This window comes from Ascidiella aspersa, chromosome 3 (genome assembly GCF_963924565.1).
Source record: "Ascidiella aspersa chromosome 3, kaAscAspe10.2, whole genome shotgun sequence".
Taxonomy (NCBI): Eukaryota; Metazoa; Chordata; class Ascidiacea; order Phlebobranchia; family Ascidiidae; genus Ascidiella; species Ascidiella aspersa.
Window position 1 is genome coordinate 24,321,551 of NC_139449.1, and position 18,908 is coordinate 24,340,458.

At 37.1% G+C, this 18,908-nt stretch overlaps 2 protein-coding genes across 2 annotated transcripts; both read right to left on the bottom strand.

Moving 5' to 3' along the window:
• Positions 1-864: 864 nt before the first annotated feature.
• Positions 865-9,345, bottom strand: LOC146161048 (protein-glutamine gamma-glutamyltransferase 2-like). The gene is made up of 15 exons (XM_083385073.1): positions 9,321-9,345; positions 8,909-9,055; positions 6,670-6,714; positions 6,293-6,402; positions 5,929-6,076; positions 5,295-5,542; positions 4,764-4,938; positions 4,242-4,433; positions 3,821-3,960; positions 3,497-3,653; positions 3,260-3,420; positions 2,988-3,108; positions 2,643-2,806; positions 1,950-2,086; positions 865-1,744 (listed from the first exon to the last, which is right to left on the bottom strand). Exons 1-15 carry the CDS (start codon positions 9,343-9,345, stop codon positions 1,588-1,590), a joined length of 2,127 nt encoding a protein of 708 aa, XP_083241199.1. The 3' UTR covers positions 865-1,587.
• A 1,551-nt stretch (positions 9,346-10,896) lies between these two features.
• LOC146161049 (protein-glutamine gamma-glutamyltransferase 2-like) lies at positions 10,897-18,682 on the bottom strand. Its single transcript, XM_083384369.1, has 15 exons — positions 18,593-18,682; positions 18,353-18,499; positions 17,186-17,371; positions 16,809-16,918; positions 16,464-16,611; positions 16,108-16,349; positions 15,295-15,469; positions 14,827-15,021; positions 13,680-13,819; positions 13,428-13,584; positions 12,956-13,116; positions 12,667-12,796; positions 12,344-12,507; positions 11,864-11,988; positions 10,897-11,579 (listed from the first exon to the last, which is right to left on the bottom strand). The coding sequence occupies exons 1-15, from the start codon at positions 18,645-18,647 to the stop codon at positions 11,438-11,440; spliced, it is 2,277 nt and encodes a 758-aa protein (XP_083240495.1). The 5' UTR covers positions 18,648-18,682; the 3' UTR covers positions 10,897-11,437.
• Positions 18,683-18,908: the final 226 nt, after the last annotated feature.

The window sequence follows — 18,908 nt, forward strand, 5'->3', positions numbered from 1 at the left end:
ACGGGAGTTAGCGGGTCATGAACAACCTGACTTTGAACCCATGCTGCGTTACGCTGGCTGCTTCCTCTGTGCAATTGCTGCTTTGTCTGGCGAATCGGTCGCCGTGACGCCGGACAGTCTGCGCAGACGCACCCGTCTGTCCCGGACATTCGTCGCGGTTATCCAACCGTTTTTAAGGCGTGATATTTCGCTTTAACACAAAGCTAAATAGAAAGCAGTTGTGTGTGTGTTCTCGGTGTTGGAATCCCACATGTAGGCTCTTGGCCTAAGTCAAACCCAAAATACACATTCGTTGTTTTCACGTTGTGTATGAAAGTGCTTTGTACCTGTATAAACCAGTCTAAATATCCAATTAATTTTAAGCAACTTTTCAAAGTCTGCGGGATACAAACAAATTGGTTCATCAACACCCGGTTTGTTAACATTTTGTACTCGGGAATTTGCGCACTTGTTTGACAATATAAAAGAGGATGTTTATAGATAGATTTCTATTTTTTGAAACGGCAACAACTAGAACGCAGTACAAAGTTGACAAAGCAAATAACAGTTGTTTGTTTTTCTTTTTAAATTATCGTGTAAGAAAACTATGATAAATTGACCAACTCTAAAATACTTGCAAGTGATGACTGATGATATATATGCGTTTCAGCAAAATCCGCGCGATAATTTATGCTTTAACGACATAAAATTCAGGTTAAATAGATCTTATATTCAGTGAGGGCCCTTTACCAAGAAAGTTGATTCCACATTTACGTAATCCGATATGTGCATGGTATGTTATTGTAAGATAACAAAAATTAATTTGTTTTATAAGAATAAAAAGGGTTTATCTTAAATCCGTGTTCCCTGGTTTGTATAGTGTTAACTAACGATTTTAATATTATAACTCAACTAGACTATTTCCATAACCAATCACAATACTCTTTTACTATATTTTTCTTATATTGTATAAGCACTTTAATTTTAATAATAATATTGTGTATGTACAACATCAAAACAAATTTGTAAATGCTTCATTTAAAGTTTTTCGACCCACTGCGCTTACAAACAGTGCTATAGATTATTTTAGCAATTAATACAAATTAGCCCAGTCCGAATTACCAGTTACCCAAAGTCATTATTAGATAAAGTCGACTTTAAATCAAGTCTTGACATATAGGCTAAAAAAATTGCAAGCTGCTTTACGCGAAAATTGGGATAAAATTACCCTTAATGCAAACACTACATTTCACCCACGTAATTTGACCAAATGACCTAATGCCATGACTTAAGATAAGGCAAGTTACATTTACCGAAACAACTTTTTTTCAAATCATTTGAAAACTGAAACTTGAATGTACCAAAGTCAAGTCATTTATCATAGGAGAGTCATTAAAAGTCAGTACAACATTGACAGCTACTAAAACAGTATCACTTACTAAACATTTTTAGTTAAATTTGTAATTTAAGTTTTAACATAAAAGTTCAATTTCGTTTGACATTCAAATATCTTAGCTTCAATTTTCGATATGTATATTGTAAATATTTCAAGATTTAAATATATTACAGGATAGCAGATGGTGGTACATATATTTGCATTGGGCACATTTACCAGCCTGGGTCAACCACTCTTCCGACCTTGTGGGCCTTGATATTTTTAATTTGAACCGCGTCAAAGTCGGCCACCATGTCAACTTCTCCTTCCCTGAAGGCATAAACCTGAATCGTGCCTGTCGTGTACGTTTCGCCAGGTGGTATGGGTCGACTGCAAAAAAATATTAATTTTGCCATAAGCTGCTATTGTTTTGATTTTGCGACCTACTTCGGAACGGAATTTGCTTTGAGATGCTAATTATAAACAACAGCTTTTTCAGTTAACCACCACTAACGAAGAAAAAACATATTAAAATACTTAAAAACAAGATAAAAACACCGTTCAAATGTTGACTGGTACAATCATCTCAACTTACCTAGCCTTAACAAGGTCACCATAAATTCCTGGTCCTTCTATATAGAACACCCCTTCTGTAAGCGTAACGGGTAGTACGTTTGTGATGCTGAAGGAGACGTCAAAATTGTACTGGTTAAGAGGCATCTTCTCTCCTCCCTTTGTAAAATTGAGTGTCTGTTACAAACAGGGCTGCGGAGTCGGGGACGAACTCGAGAATTCGTCGATCTTATAGCCACATAAACAACTCCGTCGAGTCAAGAGTCCGAGGTGCGCTTGCACAGCAGCAATGGTGGGTGGATAACTATATGACACCCCTATAGGTGAGCTACCTCATCCCAGTAAAGTTTCGTGAATGGGTGAAATAGAGGTTGCAAAGTCGAAGCCGACGGAGTCGGTAAATGGCAAATCCCGGTTTTGGCAGGCACTACACCAAAATAATTTGTACTGTATTATAAATGAGTGCATGGGGACCTTTTTGAGTGCTCCTTTCAATAAAAAGAAGTATGAATCAGCAAATGAAACAAATACTTACTAAATTAGTTTATTAACAGCAATTTAACACTATTGGCCGCCAAAACTACCCATCCATGAAGCACAATTTTACTGCTGGCTTTAAACAGCTTATTACATTTGAGGTAAAATGTCAATGTGGTGAGGCATTGTAATATATGATCCTGTAGGCTACCTAAAAACGCATATCTATGGAACTTACAATAATTTTCAAACAGTCCGGGCTCGTAATCTTGAGATCATACGTTTCTACAAAAAAATCGTCGGTGTTGACAATTCTGACAGTTGTTATCACCGAAACAATATTCTCATCTACTAGCAAACTCCCGTAATCACTGAATGGCATCGTCAACGTCTGTTGGTCATCTAAAAATATGCAGTGTTACATGTTACGATAAATGCGACAAAAGCTTATTAGAGCAGCTCGCTTCATTGATTCAACAGATTTCTGCCTGAACAGCTTTTTAGCCAACATGTTTGTACGCCGAAATACTTTTTTTTCTTATGTGAGAAAAAACTCAAGAACACCATAACGGCTTTTACCTACTTCCGACCGTTGCATCCTTTTCCACCCGTTTAATGAAACCATTTCGTTTGCCTGTGTTGAGTACGCTGTACATGACTGTTGTAATGTGAACCTTGACACTTTTTCCCAAAGAGCTTGTCACCTTAAATAAATCGTTTCACAGTCAAATTTACTGTCTAAACAACAAAAAAGCCTTTTTAAAGAACTTGCTTGAAACTTGAGTATAGCAACAAGTAAGGATTTAATCTCATTCAAGGAGCTCACTCATGGATTAAATTAGGCCATTGCCTTACCCCAACTTGCAGCTTCACGTCTTGACCATTGACAGCTTTTCCCACTGGTTTGATGTCGATTGCAATTCCGGTCTCCTCCTGGGCCATAAAGTCCTCATGCCACTCTTTCTTTACGCCGTGGGCGAATGCTCGTTCGAACGCTTCACGTTCCTCTGGCGTTCCTGGTGCATATATACTTATAAATATAATAGTTTGAAATCTGTTCTCTGTGGATTTTTGTAGTTTTTTTGTTTATACCTTCTTTGTATTTGTAATGGCCAGTCACATCTTCACGTTCGTTTGTTCCCACAGCCTTAGTACTGATGTTGAGGCCAACCTTGCCCGTGATCCTCTTCATCATCCCGGTCACTTCACCGATATTGTTTACCTTCCACTGCACTATGTCAGCATTTACCTGAAAATAAATCTATCTGACAGAAAATATTCTGTGTTTGGGACAGATTTTGCTTCCAATACAAGTTCGATTGGCTACTAATAACTTAGTAACAAAATCCAATGTGTTTTGTCAGTGTAAACGCTCACAACGTGCGTCTTCCCTGTTTGCTGATTAACATTTCTCACCTCGCTGAAGATGAACTCGGTATCTTTTCCGATATACACCTCCCCTTTCTTGATCGCTTTGATTGGACAGGGACCGCATTGCATGACACCTTCACTCCGTTCCTGTGGCGTAGCATCCACGGCTTGCCATCCATCGTATCCTTTCAACAACCAGGAAGGAAAATTAGGCTTAAACATTAACGTGGTGCAGTTTTGTCATTAAGACAAGAATCGCGATTGTTGAGAATAAAATCATGAAAACTTTTGTTCTTAACCAGTACAACTTTATAATCGTGTTGCCTTATTGCAGGTTGGCACAACTCTTTTGCTGTCTTTACACGTTGCTAATTGTAAGCTTTTAATCTATGGAGCTCATATCGACTAGCAACGCTTCATGGTCAATAAAAAGATTTTCCGTCGCCATTTTTGATATAGCGCATACCAGGGACAAGGTCGGGCCTGGCGAACCAGGTCTCGTTCCACACATGAAAGTTCCAGATGGAGTCTTCTTCGTTTTCCTTATCAATGGGGAAACCATACAAGAAAAACCGATCGATGGTCATGGAAAAGTCGGTGTCGTGAGCCGAGCGGTAGTTGGTAACTGGACGCGTTGGAATGCCAATGGCTCGAAGCACTGTGCAAACGTTTACAGGAAATTACAATAAAATTAGTGGTTATATTACTTTAATTATCCATCCCTATACATGATTAACAAAACTGTAGCCAAAATTGAACGATAAATCACGATAAGGCCTACAATCCCGAGGCACAGAAATCGATTCAAAACCATCGGTAGTTTTTTTAATTGATAAAGGTTTCCTCAAATAAGACTATTTTGCAGATACACATATCGCCATATAGGGAGTTGACACTATATTATAGCACTAAAAAATATTAACTGGTGTTCACTTGACCGAAATCAATCATTACATAAACGTGAATATCAGGTCTGTCAGTGTTTCACCTGTGGTCAAAACGGCAGCGAACACCCAGCATTGTCCGTACTTCACCGATTTTTTCTCCTTGTTCCATTCCCTCAGAATCGCTGCACTGCCTGACCAAGAGGTAGGGACTCTTCCTTCAGAGTATTTGCCTTCCCAGCTCCCTACCAGCACGCCATTATCATCTGCACTGTTTATCTATAAGACACACGTACATTACCATATTTTAACCAATTTACTTACGTTTATTCGTAGCCGAATCGATGCGATACCAAAAATAAAAGCCGCACTGTTGCTACACGACATAAATAAATTAAGTTCCAGTTGGAATGTTTACAAAGATTTTTACCGTATTTGTAATTTGTGCTCACGAAAGAATTTTAAAAACAAGGGTTATAATTTATCAATTCACATCTATACTTTCCTATTTAAAAAATAGGTTTTATCTTGTTTTACTTGCTGCTACCGGAAGATGAAAAAATTCATTACGGTTAGGTATCATCGTTACGCAGGAAAAATGTATTGCCCTTCATTTTGCTTAGTTTATGGCTTACCATTGCTGAAAGCACTCGGCTGCAGTAAACTGGTGACGAACGTTTTTTCACGCTCTTCACGGCATTTTGTTTCGCCGTGGGATTTTCTCTCATCAGTTTGAGAGCGATGTTTAGGATATTCTCGTCGAATTGACTGTAAGCCCATCTATAGGGTTCGATATCTGAAGCAGATCCTTTGTATAGTAAACCCTTGTCTGCAAGAACGTACTCCTGTAGCTTGGCGTCTTCTTCCATGTAACACACATCGCCTAAAAGCAGTGTTGAAATGCCTTAAGTCATTGATTGACTTAAGTGCACATAAGTCACTGTTTTTTAATTAAAATGACTTGACTTAAGTCCTTTGACCGAAATTGACTTGACTTGACTTAAGTCTTTTGGACAAATGACATGACTTGGACTTAATTTTGTCAAAATCTTGGGATTAAATAAAGTGTTTTTGAATTAAATTTATCCTATGTTTTGCACATTAAACACTGTTATTGGTGTATATTGCGTTTGTGTTATTTTTTTAGTTAAATTGTTGCTTATAATCGGACATGTTTACCAATTTTAATGGTTTAACAGCTTAGCTTTATGTCAATGGCATGGCATGAAAAATAAAAATCGTCTTTTTACTACTGTGAATTACGCTCACCAGGGCTAAATGGGTTAAAGATCACGATAACGCTTTGTCTAGCTGTTGTTTCCTTCTGCACACCTCCCTCCATCTCACTCCCCACGGTTATGGAGAGCTTGTAACTTCCAATTATCGCATTATAAGGAATGTTGACAACCAAGCTTACCTATAGTTTCGAATGAAAGCGTTATATTTACATGAGATTTTCTTGTTTAGTAATATGTTTTGAGAAAATCTGTATTGGTGGAAAACGCTTTACTGTAAATAAAAGATACAAAAAGAATTTTGCTGCACACGCAAGGTACATCATTTCATTAGTTCTTGAACGACATGACTCATTTTATGCTCGCAGATAACTCGAACAATACTTTTTGTCGTCTACCTTCTTGTTGTCGTCATCTTGCTTGTCGATATTTGCCGACCATTTTTTTACTATCAATTTCTTAACCGGAACCTTGATCTTTGTACCGTTTGCGGAAGTTGGATCTGGGCCTATAAAATGCATTATTTTAGTCAGCTTCATTGTTCTATACTTTTAATTGTATTTTGAAATACATATACTATGAAAAAAGAGAAAAATAATTTATTTATGTATATGTATGCACTATACTCGCACTATTTGATTTAGGAAAGGTTTTATACAAATACTATATATAACCGTGTAATATTTCAAGTGGAAATTAGCTTATTAGACTAAACATTGCAAGCCCTTGATCGCTTTGATCGGACTTAAAAAAAAAACAGTAGTAATAAACTCACCAATGGAAAATTCGAGAGTGATGCTGTCTTTCGCTGGAAGAAATGCTCGGTTTTAAAAATGACATCGATCAGAAAAGTATCAGCTCGTCGCACGACCAAGTCTTTGTTGACATACTTCGTCGTATGATGGCGTTTTGTATTTTGAACCTTTAAGTAGTCCAGTTTCAGAACTTTCAGTACATCGCCTTTGTATAAAGATACTTAATTTCGTTCGGTTCATTTTTTTTATTTATTTTTGTCTGACAAGTGTATTTTGTTTGTCTCATTATAATTGTGACACAACTTTTTGCAGTCGTTCAAAGAGTCATAACAAGGAACATTAATTTATTGTTTGGAAAAACAAACTGATAATATTCAAAACTATTAGTTCTGTAGTTTTATAAATGCGTGTTGTTCGATTTGCACTACTTGAGGTTAACCAACTTCTCCATAAATCGTCTTGATTTTATTATACAAGTAGCGCAAAGAAAGACATATTTATTTTGTAATTCTAATAACCTGTGCGTAAATTGAACGTAGTAAATCCACATAGCTTTAGCACGGAGTTACACACCTTGCGCGGCCGTCGACAGTAACGTATTCGCCCGTGCATATGTTTAAGAAAACACAAGATTTGACGGCCGTATATTGATACAAACTTTTTGTTCACTTGTGCGAAAATTTGAATTTTGAAACTGGTCCAAACCAAAGAAGGGTTTAATGCAGTGGTTCCTAATTTTTTTAGGTTGCGGCACACTAAAAAAAACTTAAATATTTCGCGGCTTACTTTTAACAGACCAACAATGAAGTATAACATGTTACAATCGCCCTTAACACACGACAAATTTGTAATGGATAGTGCGTAGTTGAGTCTAAAATAATTGCGTGTATGCCTATTGGTAATACAGATAAGTTAGATAACTTGTTTTCCGAAATTACAAAAAGTTTCGCGGCACACTTGACAATCTCTTGAGGCATTGTGTGCCGCGGCATACAGTTTGGGAATCACTGGTTTAATGTAATAGGCCAGGCAGACATCAGCCTTCAGTTGCCGGTTAACTTGGCAATATCAGTATGGATAACCAATGCGAAAAGAATTACCACATAATGTAAAAGTTATGGCCCAATTCAGCCGAAAGGCGTCGTGTAAAATCGTCACCTTTTCTATGTACCCAGAGCCGAGTGCTACCGTTATGTGGTTCAGAAATCAAATTCTGCCAAACTATAGCTAGTGCTTTTTTACTGTTTGGGCAAATCTATAATTTTTTGCAAAAGGCCATTTGATCGTAAACGTTTGTAACAGTTGTAACACCCGTCCTACATTTAAAACAATATAAACGTTTAATATGAGTTTTTTTCGCTTCGTGTGATCTATTTACATTATTTCGATGCAGCTATGCCGTTGTTGAGTAAATAGTGGTAATCTTTTTGTATTCACATTGCGTCAAGTTTCGTTTTAACAAAAGTTCTAGTCACTTTGGAGCATAATAGTTGGAGGTTGTAGTAAAACGTAATAAGAACGTCAAAGCCCATATAGAAGGACATACTTCTGTATGGACAATGGTTTTAATATTGCGTTTTACTCTGCACACTTTTTAAAACTAAAACGCTCTAATGTGTTTTTTTAGATTATTTAGCAAAAAATTACTTAAGCGTTGACAAGTGAGTTTCCTACCGCTGTAAATCATCGCCGATAATAATGCTTTGTCAATTTTGTACTGGATCGGCGCCGATACAACCGACGAGGACCGATTTATCCCTTTGTTTTGGTTATCGCCTCTGATTCGATATTATCGGACACCCCTGGGCCCTGTTGGCCAACAGGGGGCGTGGCGTTATTTTGCACAATGTGCGCAAAAATGTGCGCACAGTTTAAACTGCCTTCCAAAATGTGTGCACTTCTCTTAAACAATGTGCGCACATTTTGAAGGCATTTTAAAATGTGCGCACATTTTGAAAAAAAGTGCGCACATTTTTGAAGGCAGTTCAACATGTGGGCACATTGTTGAAAAAATGCGCACATTGTTAAAAAAGTGTGCACATTTTTTAAGGCAGTTCAAAATGTGCGAAGATTGTTAAAAAAAGTGACATTTTTTTTTTAAAAAAAAGTCACATTTTTTGCACATTTTGACGTGCACATTGTGCAAAAAATGTTCGCATCCCCGTCTCCCCCCTGCTAAAATACTAGAAAGGAAGTACTGTAGGTAGCGTTTAGTTTGTATATAAGGCAAACTACTATATAGCAAAGTCAACAATTTACTCGGAGGCGGATCTTTCACTTTCTGAACCCATTGTTTAGCTGTCAATTCGTCGACATTTTCAATAACATATCTGTCCAAAAGTTCTGGGTTTCGGTCTATGTAATTCTTTAGAAAACCTGGATTCTCGTCAAGGAACTCTGTCATCTCTGCATACAAAAAATAACTGTTTAGAAAGCGAAAAAAACCTAATTTGATATTAGCAATTTTTGAAACATTAACCAAGACACAACAAGTTGTTTTATGGTGCGGTAGCTTAACCATATTCCATACAATATTAAAAGTTTTCAATTATGGATTGGAGGCAAAAAATATTTACAAATTTTATGTTTGCCTACATAATACGTTATTAGGTCTATATTGATTTATTATATTTAAGGATTTTTATCTGCTAACTAAATTAATCTATTGTACCTTCTTTATCTATAGTGTTTCCCATTTTTCTTGATGTAGCACAAAAAGCTTGCTATACTTTTTAAAAACCTGCACAGAAACAAAATGTAGAAACAAAACAGTTTTATGAAAAAAAATCATATTTTAAGCTTTGGTTAATTAGGCCCATCTCATTTTAATACTGGTTGTTGACTTTTTCATACTATTTCAACGACTACAAACGGGTAGTACCTTTTGTCACACGTTTTTAAATTTATTTTAAACAGCCGTAAAAGTTTTTTTTATACATTTGAGTAAATATCACGTATAGTTTTACGGCTATTTTTGCTGTCTAGTCGATTTCGTATTAAGTTACAATGCTATACCGGAGCATTGTTAGGTTCACCACGCTACCGAGGCCAACAATGGACGACCCCTACGAGGGCGTCTACTGTTTAACCAAAAAAATAAGCCCACTAAACCGAAACCATAAAAATTGAAAGGCTTAGTTCACTTTTGCAAAACAACATGCAAGCCATCTTAACCGGCCCGCAACTGGTCGTCGTACTTATTCGATCCAGTTTTTGCAAAACAGACGGGATATTATATTAAAACCCATCGAAGGCAACTCCGATTTGCAAAATGCAACCTTTTACTGGCGTCTGTTTTAACGCGAGCTCCACTCTCGCTACAAATCTACGTTCAACGCAACCCGGCCTGAACTCCGGTTCGCATATGTATTGTCCACCTCCAGTCTGTGGCGTTTCATGGTCTGTCGGAGTCGAATCAAGTCTACTGTTATGCATCGCCAGTAGCGCGATAATAAACACACGGTAGTGTTCAGTGGCAATCTAAGGCTATTCATCTTTATCCCACTCGTCTGGCGTTTGAATAAAGGCCCCAGTGTATTCCTGACAGACCAAATGTTAAACCGTAGGAAAAATGACGTTCGTTTTTTCAAATTTAAAAATCCTCCACAGTGCACACGAACGGCAGCATAGCTGTGTATTTGAATCGCTAAATCCTCAACAATGCGCACGGATGGTAGCACTTTAGGTGCAGTGTTTTTGAATTACAAAATCTTCCGCGTTGCCGCAAATGGTAAAATAGCTGAAAGCAGTGAAATCAGGTTAAGCCATCGTTCACTGTGCCTCGAAATAACCAACGAAAAATATAGTGATACCTAACACCATTTTGTGTGTGCACAAGGAAAAACAAGTTCACAGTGAAATACCATAACTTCACTGTGCACTTGCAAAGATTGTGATTTAGTTAAAACTGATATTCGTTTACAGGATGCTTGCCAAACCACCTCACGTCTGGCATATGCGTCAAGAAACGATTACAAACGTTTAGACGCCGGTCTGCTTGACGCCAGCTCGTTATAATAATAATTAATTGCTACTTAAGATAGAGCGTAGTTTTCTATATCTACTGTATATATTGTAAGCAAAATGCTAACGTTTACAGTCACAAGCAAAACACTGTATGCTATTTGCCTCTGCACGCTTTTGTTAAACGACAGTGTAACCTAATATTTTATTCGGCCTTTGTTCTAAAAAACTTGTGTTCACATCCTCGATTCCCAGATTAATTGCTCTTTAAAGCTTATTAAACAAAAGCAAAATCCCAAAGTTGGTTGCACTGTTCATTTACAGGATTATTTTTCAACTCAAATACATTTACATTGTACATTGAAAATGATTCAAAACATTTTAAAAAGAGAAATTTTATTGCCCACTCAAAAAAAAACGGTATAGGCCATGGTTTAGGTTCCGTTAAAATTTGTTGCACGTACTTGAACAAAGCGTTTATGGTACCGACATTTTCAAACCGTTTTGTCAGGTATCTTAATTCACATGAATAGTTGGTTTAACTTTTTGCGTATCATTAAACAACAGCTTAGCAAATGTCATGAATGCAATTTAAGTGCTAGTTACAGTGTTAACCCGAAACAACAGCATTAAGCATAACAATTTTACAAATTATATCTTGCGCCAATACTGCATGCATGAATATTTTCAAGACAAAAAAATGCGAAACCATTTTGTTAATTACATGTCTATATAAAAGCATTTGTATCAAACATTGGCATTTCTGCTGTATTAAGCCTGTCATAAAAAAGCACAGATATACACAGGCATCTAAAAGCGTAAAGACTATATTTCGACGTCTTTTGTTGCGTTGACGTTTCTTAGCTGCGGGGAGTCGAAGTCAGCAATCAGACGAATTTCACCTTGTCTAAAGGTGAATAAGGCTGTAGTCTTGGTCCTGTATGTTTCGCCCGGTGCTATTGGGCCACTTTATGAAAACAAAGCACGTTATGACTCGCATTCATGCACGTTAAAGTATACGCTTTATATTGTTTTACTGTTTTCATATTTTTCCTTTCGCGTATGAAACAGAACCCAACATTTGGTATTTTGTACTCCCAAGTTTTGATAAGGTAATCATTGAAACTACTTTCAGCCGCGGAGCCTTTAGGCTTTAGGCTACCGCCCTGAGTAACTTTTTAATCACCATTTGTAACCGTAAGTTCGACCTGAAACGTACAATCCAAACAAATCTTTTTTTTTATAACTTACGTAGCCAAAATCTTTTCAGCAAAAACTCCCGGTGAGTCTAAGTTGAATACTCCGCCGGTAAGGGCAACTGGCAAAGGATTGGTGATGGATAAAGAAATATCGTCAAGAGAGTAGTTATCACCGCCCTAAGAAGAAAGTGAAGGACAGTGGATCACAGCTTTTTATGGTTTGCTGTACTCAAGTGTAATCAAGGTCATTACACGACTGTTTTACACACTTAAAAGTGTACGACGCAAACGATCAAACATGATTTATTTCCATAACCTACTTGTTTACAAAAGTTAAAACTTTTAATAATTAATAAAATAAAAAAAAACTTAAATACAGTGAACCTTATGGTGCTGTATAAATATTCATCCGAGAAATCATACTTTTTTGTCGGTATATATTTAAATATAGAACAAGTCATACCATGAAAATTCACAGTAAAATTTTACGAGCTCTGTTTTGGAAATAATAGTTTACGGTAATAATCTTTACCATTATTTGAAGACATTTAGGGCTTTCGATCTCTAGATCATAGCTTTCCACAAAGAGGTCGGTGCTGTCGTTAATTCGGACTGTTGTGATGACCGACACAATATTTTCGTCAACCAGCAAACTCCCATATTCACCATATAACATCTCCAGAGTTTGTTGGTCCTCTGTAATTTTAGAGATGTGTCTTACGTTACTGAGGTTTTACAAATACACAAACCGTTGTGCATAGAAGTAATATACTGCAAATTTGTTCAATCACGATGCTTTGGAAGTAAGATTTTTTATATATGTGGCACAGGTAAACTTAAATTATTTTGACTTACTCGTTTGACTTGGAATCATTGCCTCCTTTTTAACTTGTTTGATAAATCCACTTCTTTTTCCGGTGTTAAGAACGCTATACATGACCGTGGTGATCTGGACTGTGACATCTTTTCCTAGGTCGTTTTTCACCTAGTAACCAAACTGGCTTTTTAATTCATATTGTTTTTAATTGGGTACTGAGGCTTGGGCAAAACGAAGTGAAAAAAAAACACAAAAAATAAGCAAAAATTTGAAAAAATTTAAGGATAAAATACTACAAAGGAGCCAAAATAAAAGCGGGTAACCAACTTCAACTTGCAGCTTCACGTCATGGCCGGTAATAGCTTCTCCCACGGGTTTGATGTCGATCAGAATTCCGGTCTCCTCCTGGGCCATAAAGTCCTCATGCCACTCTTTCTTCACGCCGTGAGAGAATGCTCGTTCGAACGCTTCACGTTCCTCTGGCGTTCCTGTCATATAGGATTTGCAAACATATATTTTGTCGCGGAGTTCGTTGGAAACTCACTTTAGGGGCCGCTGCGACGAGTTATGCACCATAGCGACCTTTTTAGATTATCTAACAAAAAAAAATATTTTCAGTAAAAACCACACATTGGCTGTATATTCGTTGCTCGTTTTCTCTAGACTTTGTTGTAAAAAAATATTTAAAAGAACTGCAATAAATGCGTTTTCCGATAAATATCCACTTTGTAACTACTTTGATGGCTAAAATAAAGCGAATCTGTAGATTTATATATGCACGCCTTTTTAGACAGTTTACCTTCTGCAAACTTGTAATGATCAGTCACGTCGTTTCTTTCTTGGGAACCGACTGCCTTTGTGCTGATTTTACGACCCACGTGGCGTGGAACCCGCTTTATCATCCCGGTAACATCACCGGCTTTATCGACTCTCCAGTATACTACGTCAGCGTTCACCTTAAATGGCACAATGTATAATGCAAAATGACTTTTAAATTGGTATAACTAGTTGGTAACAGAAAAAAATCCGTTCGCTGTTTAGTGATTCCTACCTCGCTAAAAATGAACTCGGTATCTTTTCCGATATACACCTCCCCTTTCTTTATCGCTTTGATCGGACATGGACCGCATTGCATGACACCTTCACTCTCTTCTTGTGGCGTAGCATCCACTGCTTGCCATCCGTCATACCCTACCCCGATACACATACTTGCTTAAGATTTTACAGAAATGGTCTGTATATTTGGATTTATTGTTGGCTGCTGAGCGACGACGAAAGAGTTGTTTTTAGGTACATTCGTCCTTCTATGCGTATAGGCCAGGGGTCGGCAACCCCTGGCACGCGTACCACTTGTGGCACGCCAATTAATTTAACGCTCACGTTATATTACCTTAAGAAAGTGCAACCATTACATCACTAACACTAGCTCTAACTAAATGGTTGCACACATTGCCAGTTCGTGTCACAAATAAGTGTCTGAACTGTGTTGTATTTAATATTATTTTTTGTGGGCGTACTTGTTGTTTACCAACCGTTCGTATTACGTCACAATGCCCCAAATTTGGCGTAACGTTTAATACGTTAAAGCAGGGCATTCTAAATCAGTTGTTCTCAACCGCCGGTCCGCGTCAACTTTTTAGAACTTAGCCAGTTCCATAATTTGCAACATTGTGATGTAACATAGAGTTAACGGTCTACTTTGGACTTCATCTTACGTCACAATGCTGCAAGCGTGTGCCCAACTATTTAAAAGTAGGCTACAACTCATTTAAATCCTAAACTTTAAGGTTGAGAACCACTGTTCTACATTAAAAGTAAGCACGTGTGTTTTTGTGTGACTGAGAAACCAACAAAAAGCGAAACTGATAGTTAACACTTCTAGGTATCGCCTTAAAAGCATCGAAGTACATTTCAAAAAAAAAAAAAGGAAACATAGAAAAATGTTTGGCACGTGAGTTGTTATAATTTTGATATTATTCATAAACTGGCACACTGCGTACGAAAGGTTGCCCACCCCTGGTATAGGCCATGAGTCTAGAATTTAGATCGACGTTGCAAATGCTGTACGTTCAGATAATAATTCTGTTTTAAATCGGCTGTTTTTTCAAATAGCTTATGCGGCGTTTAGTATAGGCGATCGACAATCTCGAGATTAACCTGTAAACTGTTATGCGAGGTGGAATGAATAAAGCACTTACCAGGCACTAGATCGGGCCTTGCGAACCACGTCTCGTTCCACACGTGGAAGTTCCAAATCGAGTCGTTGATGTCCGGCTCATCGTGGGTGTTGCCATCCTCGTCCATAAATTTATCGATGGTCAATGTAAAGTCGGTGTCGTGGGCCGAGCTGAAATTGGTTACCGGGCGCGCTGGTATGCCGATCGCTCGAAGCACTTTACACAGCAACACATAGTTTAATAGTTTCAAACAACTCAAAAATAGACTTTGAAATTCCCACTAACCCCGCTTAGTTACGTAGAAGAGAGAGCCTCGTCACACGTTGGTCGAAAGTAGCCTACTTTCTCGTTTATCAAATTTAGTGTTACCTGGAGTGGGGCAATTTGCCGATCGTTAGTAAAGAAGTTTATTTTTTTATTATTTAAAACAAAACTATACGCATTACCAAAAATATCTACAGCTATTGTAACATTACGGTACATTTATACCAGTTGTCATAACTCCTGCGAACACCCAGCATTGTCCATACTGGACAGATTTTTTCTCCTTGTTCCATTGGTTCAGGATTGTTTCACTGCTCTTCCAAACCGACGGGGATATTCCGTCTGAGTACTTTCCGTCCCAACGTCCATCCAAAACGCCATTATTATTTTGGCTGTTAATCTGTCAACATTTAGTTAATATTACACCGAATTGTTGTATCGTAGGATATTTTTCATTCGAAACACGAACACACATTACCCTTGTACTGGCCAGCACTTGATTTGTGAACCTGCTTTTAGGTGTGTTTCTCAGTAAAAATAACATTGAATTAAAATGATAACAACAGGCTTTTTGATAAGCCCTTTCAGTCAAATTAAATGTAATGACAAAGTATGGCCTTAGCCGGAAGGGCTTTACCGACCTATTACTTTAGCCTTAATGACATTACAGCACATCTGTATAGCTGCTGTGTGAGTACACACGTGACTTCTAACTGTATTGCATTGTCTTGCAGATAACACATTAAAAAACATGATAGATTAAATGCAGAATTATAAAGTTAGTTATGTTTTTTATTTGCCGCAAAGTGTATGAGATTTTCTATTCCTTCTTTCCATTTCCCAATCATAATACGCAAACGCCTAAAACACAGAATTTTCCAATCATATTGCACCAAATTGGGAATAGCCTATTCCTTTTTTAGTTTGAAATTATGTCCAAAACATCTTATGACTGATAATTTTGGGTAGTTTGCATGAATTGAGATGCAAATTAACAGTGAGATATGCAATACTGCTTGTTTCTAAAAGTGAACTCACCATGGCCGACAACACACGACTGCAATACACCGGCGACGAGCGCTTCTTCAAGCTTTTAATTTTGTTTGCCGTTGGGTTTTCTCTCAGCAGCTTTAGAGCGATACCGAGGATGCCCTCTTCGAATTGAGCGTAAATCCACTCTCGCGAGCTAATCTTCCTGTAAGATCCTCTATAGAGCAGTCCGCGGTCATTGAGAACGTACTCATCGGTTTCATCGTTGTTTTCCATATAGCATACATCACCTCAAACAAGAAAGCTTTTTTATTCTAGGAGGCTTGGTTTCACATTGCAAGCAATGTGGTTAATGCGTTGCTACTTGATGGTTCTAACATGTATGTTTGGGTTGCTGCTCTCACCTGGACTGAATGGGTTGAAAATGACGATGACAGACTTTGAGTCGATTTTTGCCTTCTCCGCTCCACCCTCTGTTTCACTTTCGACTAATACGGAAAGATCGTACTTGCCAATGATCGCGTTCGAAGGGATGTTGACAAGCAAGCTCACCTTAAAGTATATGGTCAACATGTGAAGCACAAGCAACCACAAACCCAGTCGGGGGCATAAAATAAATGGGTAAGAACAGAAAAATGTAATTAAATATGGTTTTAAAACTAATAATCAATATACACACTACTGGCTTTAAATCAGTTTCATTTACCCCGAATCATTTTATCTATGAAAAAAGGCGCTATGTCGATTACTTTTTTGTTCGCGTCATCTTGTTCAGCGATACTTGCCGACCATTTGCTTGCTTTCAATTCCGCCACTGGAACTTTGATCTTTGTGCCATTGGCAAATGTCGGGTCCGGGCCTATTGATAAAACATGCTATTTGAAGATTACTTAAAGTGAAGATTTAAATATTCCCCCAGCAAAGGATTTATACAATACTCTAGTCATAAATGAATGGAGTTTAACTACTGGCCAAAGGTTTATCTTATAATATAAATACTAAATAAGAAAAAACTAAAGCAATTTTTTTAGATTTCTAATAATATTTCCAGCTAATTTCATCCAACATTTTTATTTTCGTTATATTGAAAAATTATTTAGCATGTATCAGACTCGTTTCTACTTACCAATCGAAAGCTCAAAAGTGATGTTGTCTTTTTTAGGAAGAAAGGCTCGATTATTGAAGTAGATGTCGATATTAAATGTATCCGATCGTCGCAAGACTAAGTTAGTGTTGATATACTTGTCGGTATGGTGACGTTTCGTATTCTTTTCCTTTAAAAAGTCCAGTTTTCTAACTTTCAACAGTTCACCTAAAATAATAATCGGATTTTGACATAGTTGTATTAAGCATTTCTACTTATAGTTTCGAAATAAGTCTATTAAACTACAATAATAAGTAAAGGAAAACAAATCTATATAATTATTTTTATCAGACTGTTCTGTCGATGAATAACCTTCCTTTTAGTTGCACACTCAAAAATGAATAGATAGCCTATGTGTGATTAAGTACACCATTGAGTCAAATAAAATAAACAAAAACAAACACTTTCGCATATTGTACGTTGTAGACATTTAAACAAGCGTGACATTGCCTTTTTTGCTAGAAATTCCTTTTCTGCATTCTGACACATTAGATAAATGCCTTTTATGCATTTGTTTGATAAAAGTCAATATATGGCCTTTCCACAATCAGGAATTCACAAACTGACACAGGAGGGTTTTCCAGTCAAATCCCGATTTTTGTTTGGGGTATAGTGTAGTGGGGAAGAGCATGTTTTTTAGCAGTGACGTCAAAAAGTGACGTTATAAAACAAAAACAACCTTACAAACCTGGAACATAGGTCTAACTCGTGCAGAAATGTGCAACTGAAACATCGAGAACGTCTAACAAGTTTGCGCGTAGCGGCTGAAAAAACGATTGCATTTCGTACATTGCCTGATATATACGCGACAGAACAAAGTTTTCGTGTTAGCCTATGGTTACACAGAAAACCTGTAAAAATTTTGAATAAGGCCGTTGTTCTCTCAAGGTTAAAAAAAAAAAAAAACGGAAATTATTGGCGCGCATAAAACGAATATATATCGACGCATGGCAGTTTTTTTGGTAATTTTTTTCTTACAAAATGAAATAAAACCTGCGCATAATGATGATCGCTTTGTCGTTGAAGACCACTGTATTCAATCATTACCGAACCTTTCTCCGGGCTGTGGAGCATAAGGCTCCATTTGCTGTTACTTATATACATTGGCACCAGTATAGGTTAAGTTAATACACTAATTTAATGACTTACTTGGCACCTGCTCTTTAACATTTTCCAGCCATTCTTTTAGTGTCAATAAGTCAATGTTTTCCACAACATATTTATTGAGAAATTCCGGGTTCTGGTCAATATAATTCTTCACAATACCGGGATTCTCTTCAAGGTATTCCGTCACCTCTGAAAACATGAAATTTATTACAAGAGGCGGTTTAATAGGTTGTATTGTCAATAATATGTTATTTGCTATAGCACAATCAATATCTAATGTACCTTCTTTATTTTTTTTATTTCCATACTGGCTGTATCCCATCCTGACGTTGTACATTTTCGTTAATCTGCAGCTGGTTACGAAAGTAAATATTTTTCTGTATATTATCACAAATAGAGAAATAATAAGATCAAAAAAAAATATATATAATATACTTATATATACATACCAAAGGTCCACCATGGTTATAGTACCGTTATACAATAATAAGAGGCTAACTTTCTCTATTATGTTTTATATAACTAGCAGACTGGCTACAAAAGTGCGATACAAATTATTTGCTATTTTGGTTTAACGTTTTATCACGTAACGTATCCC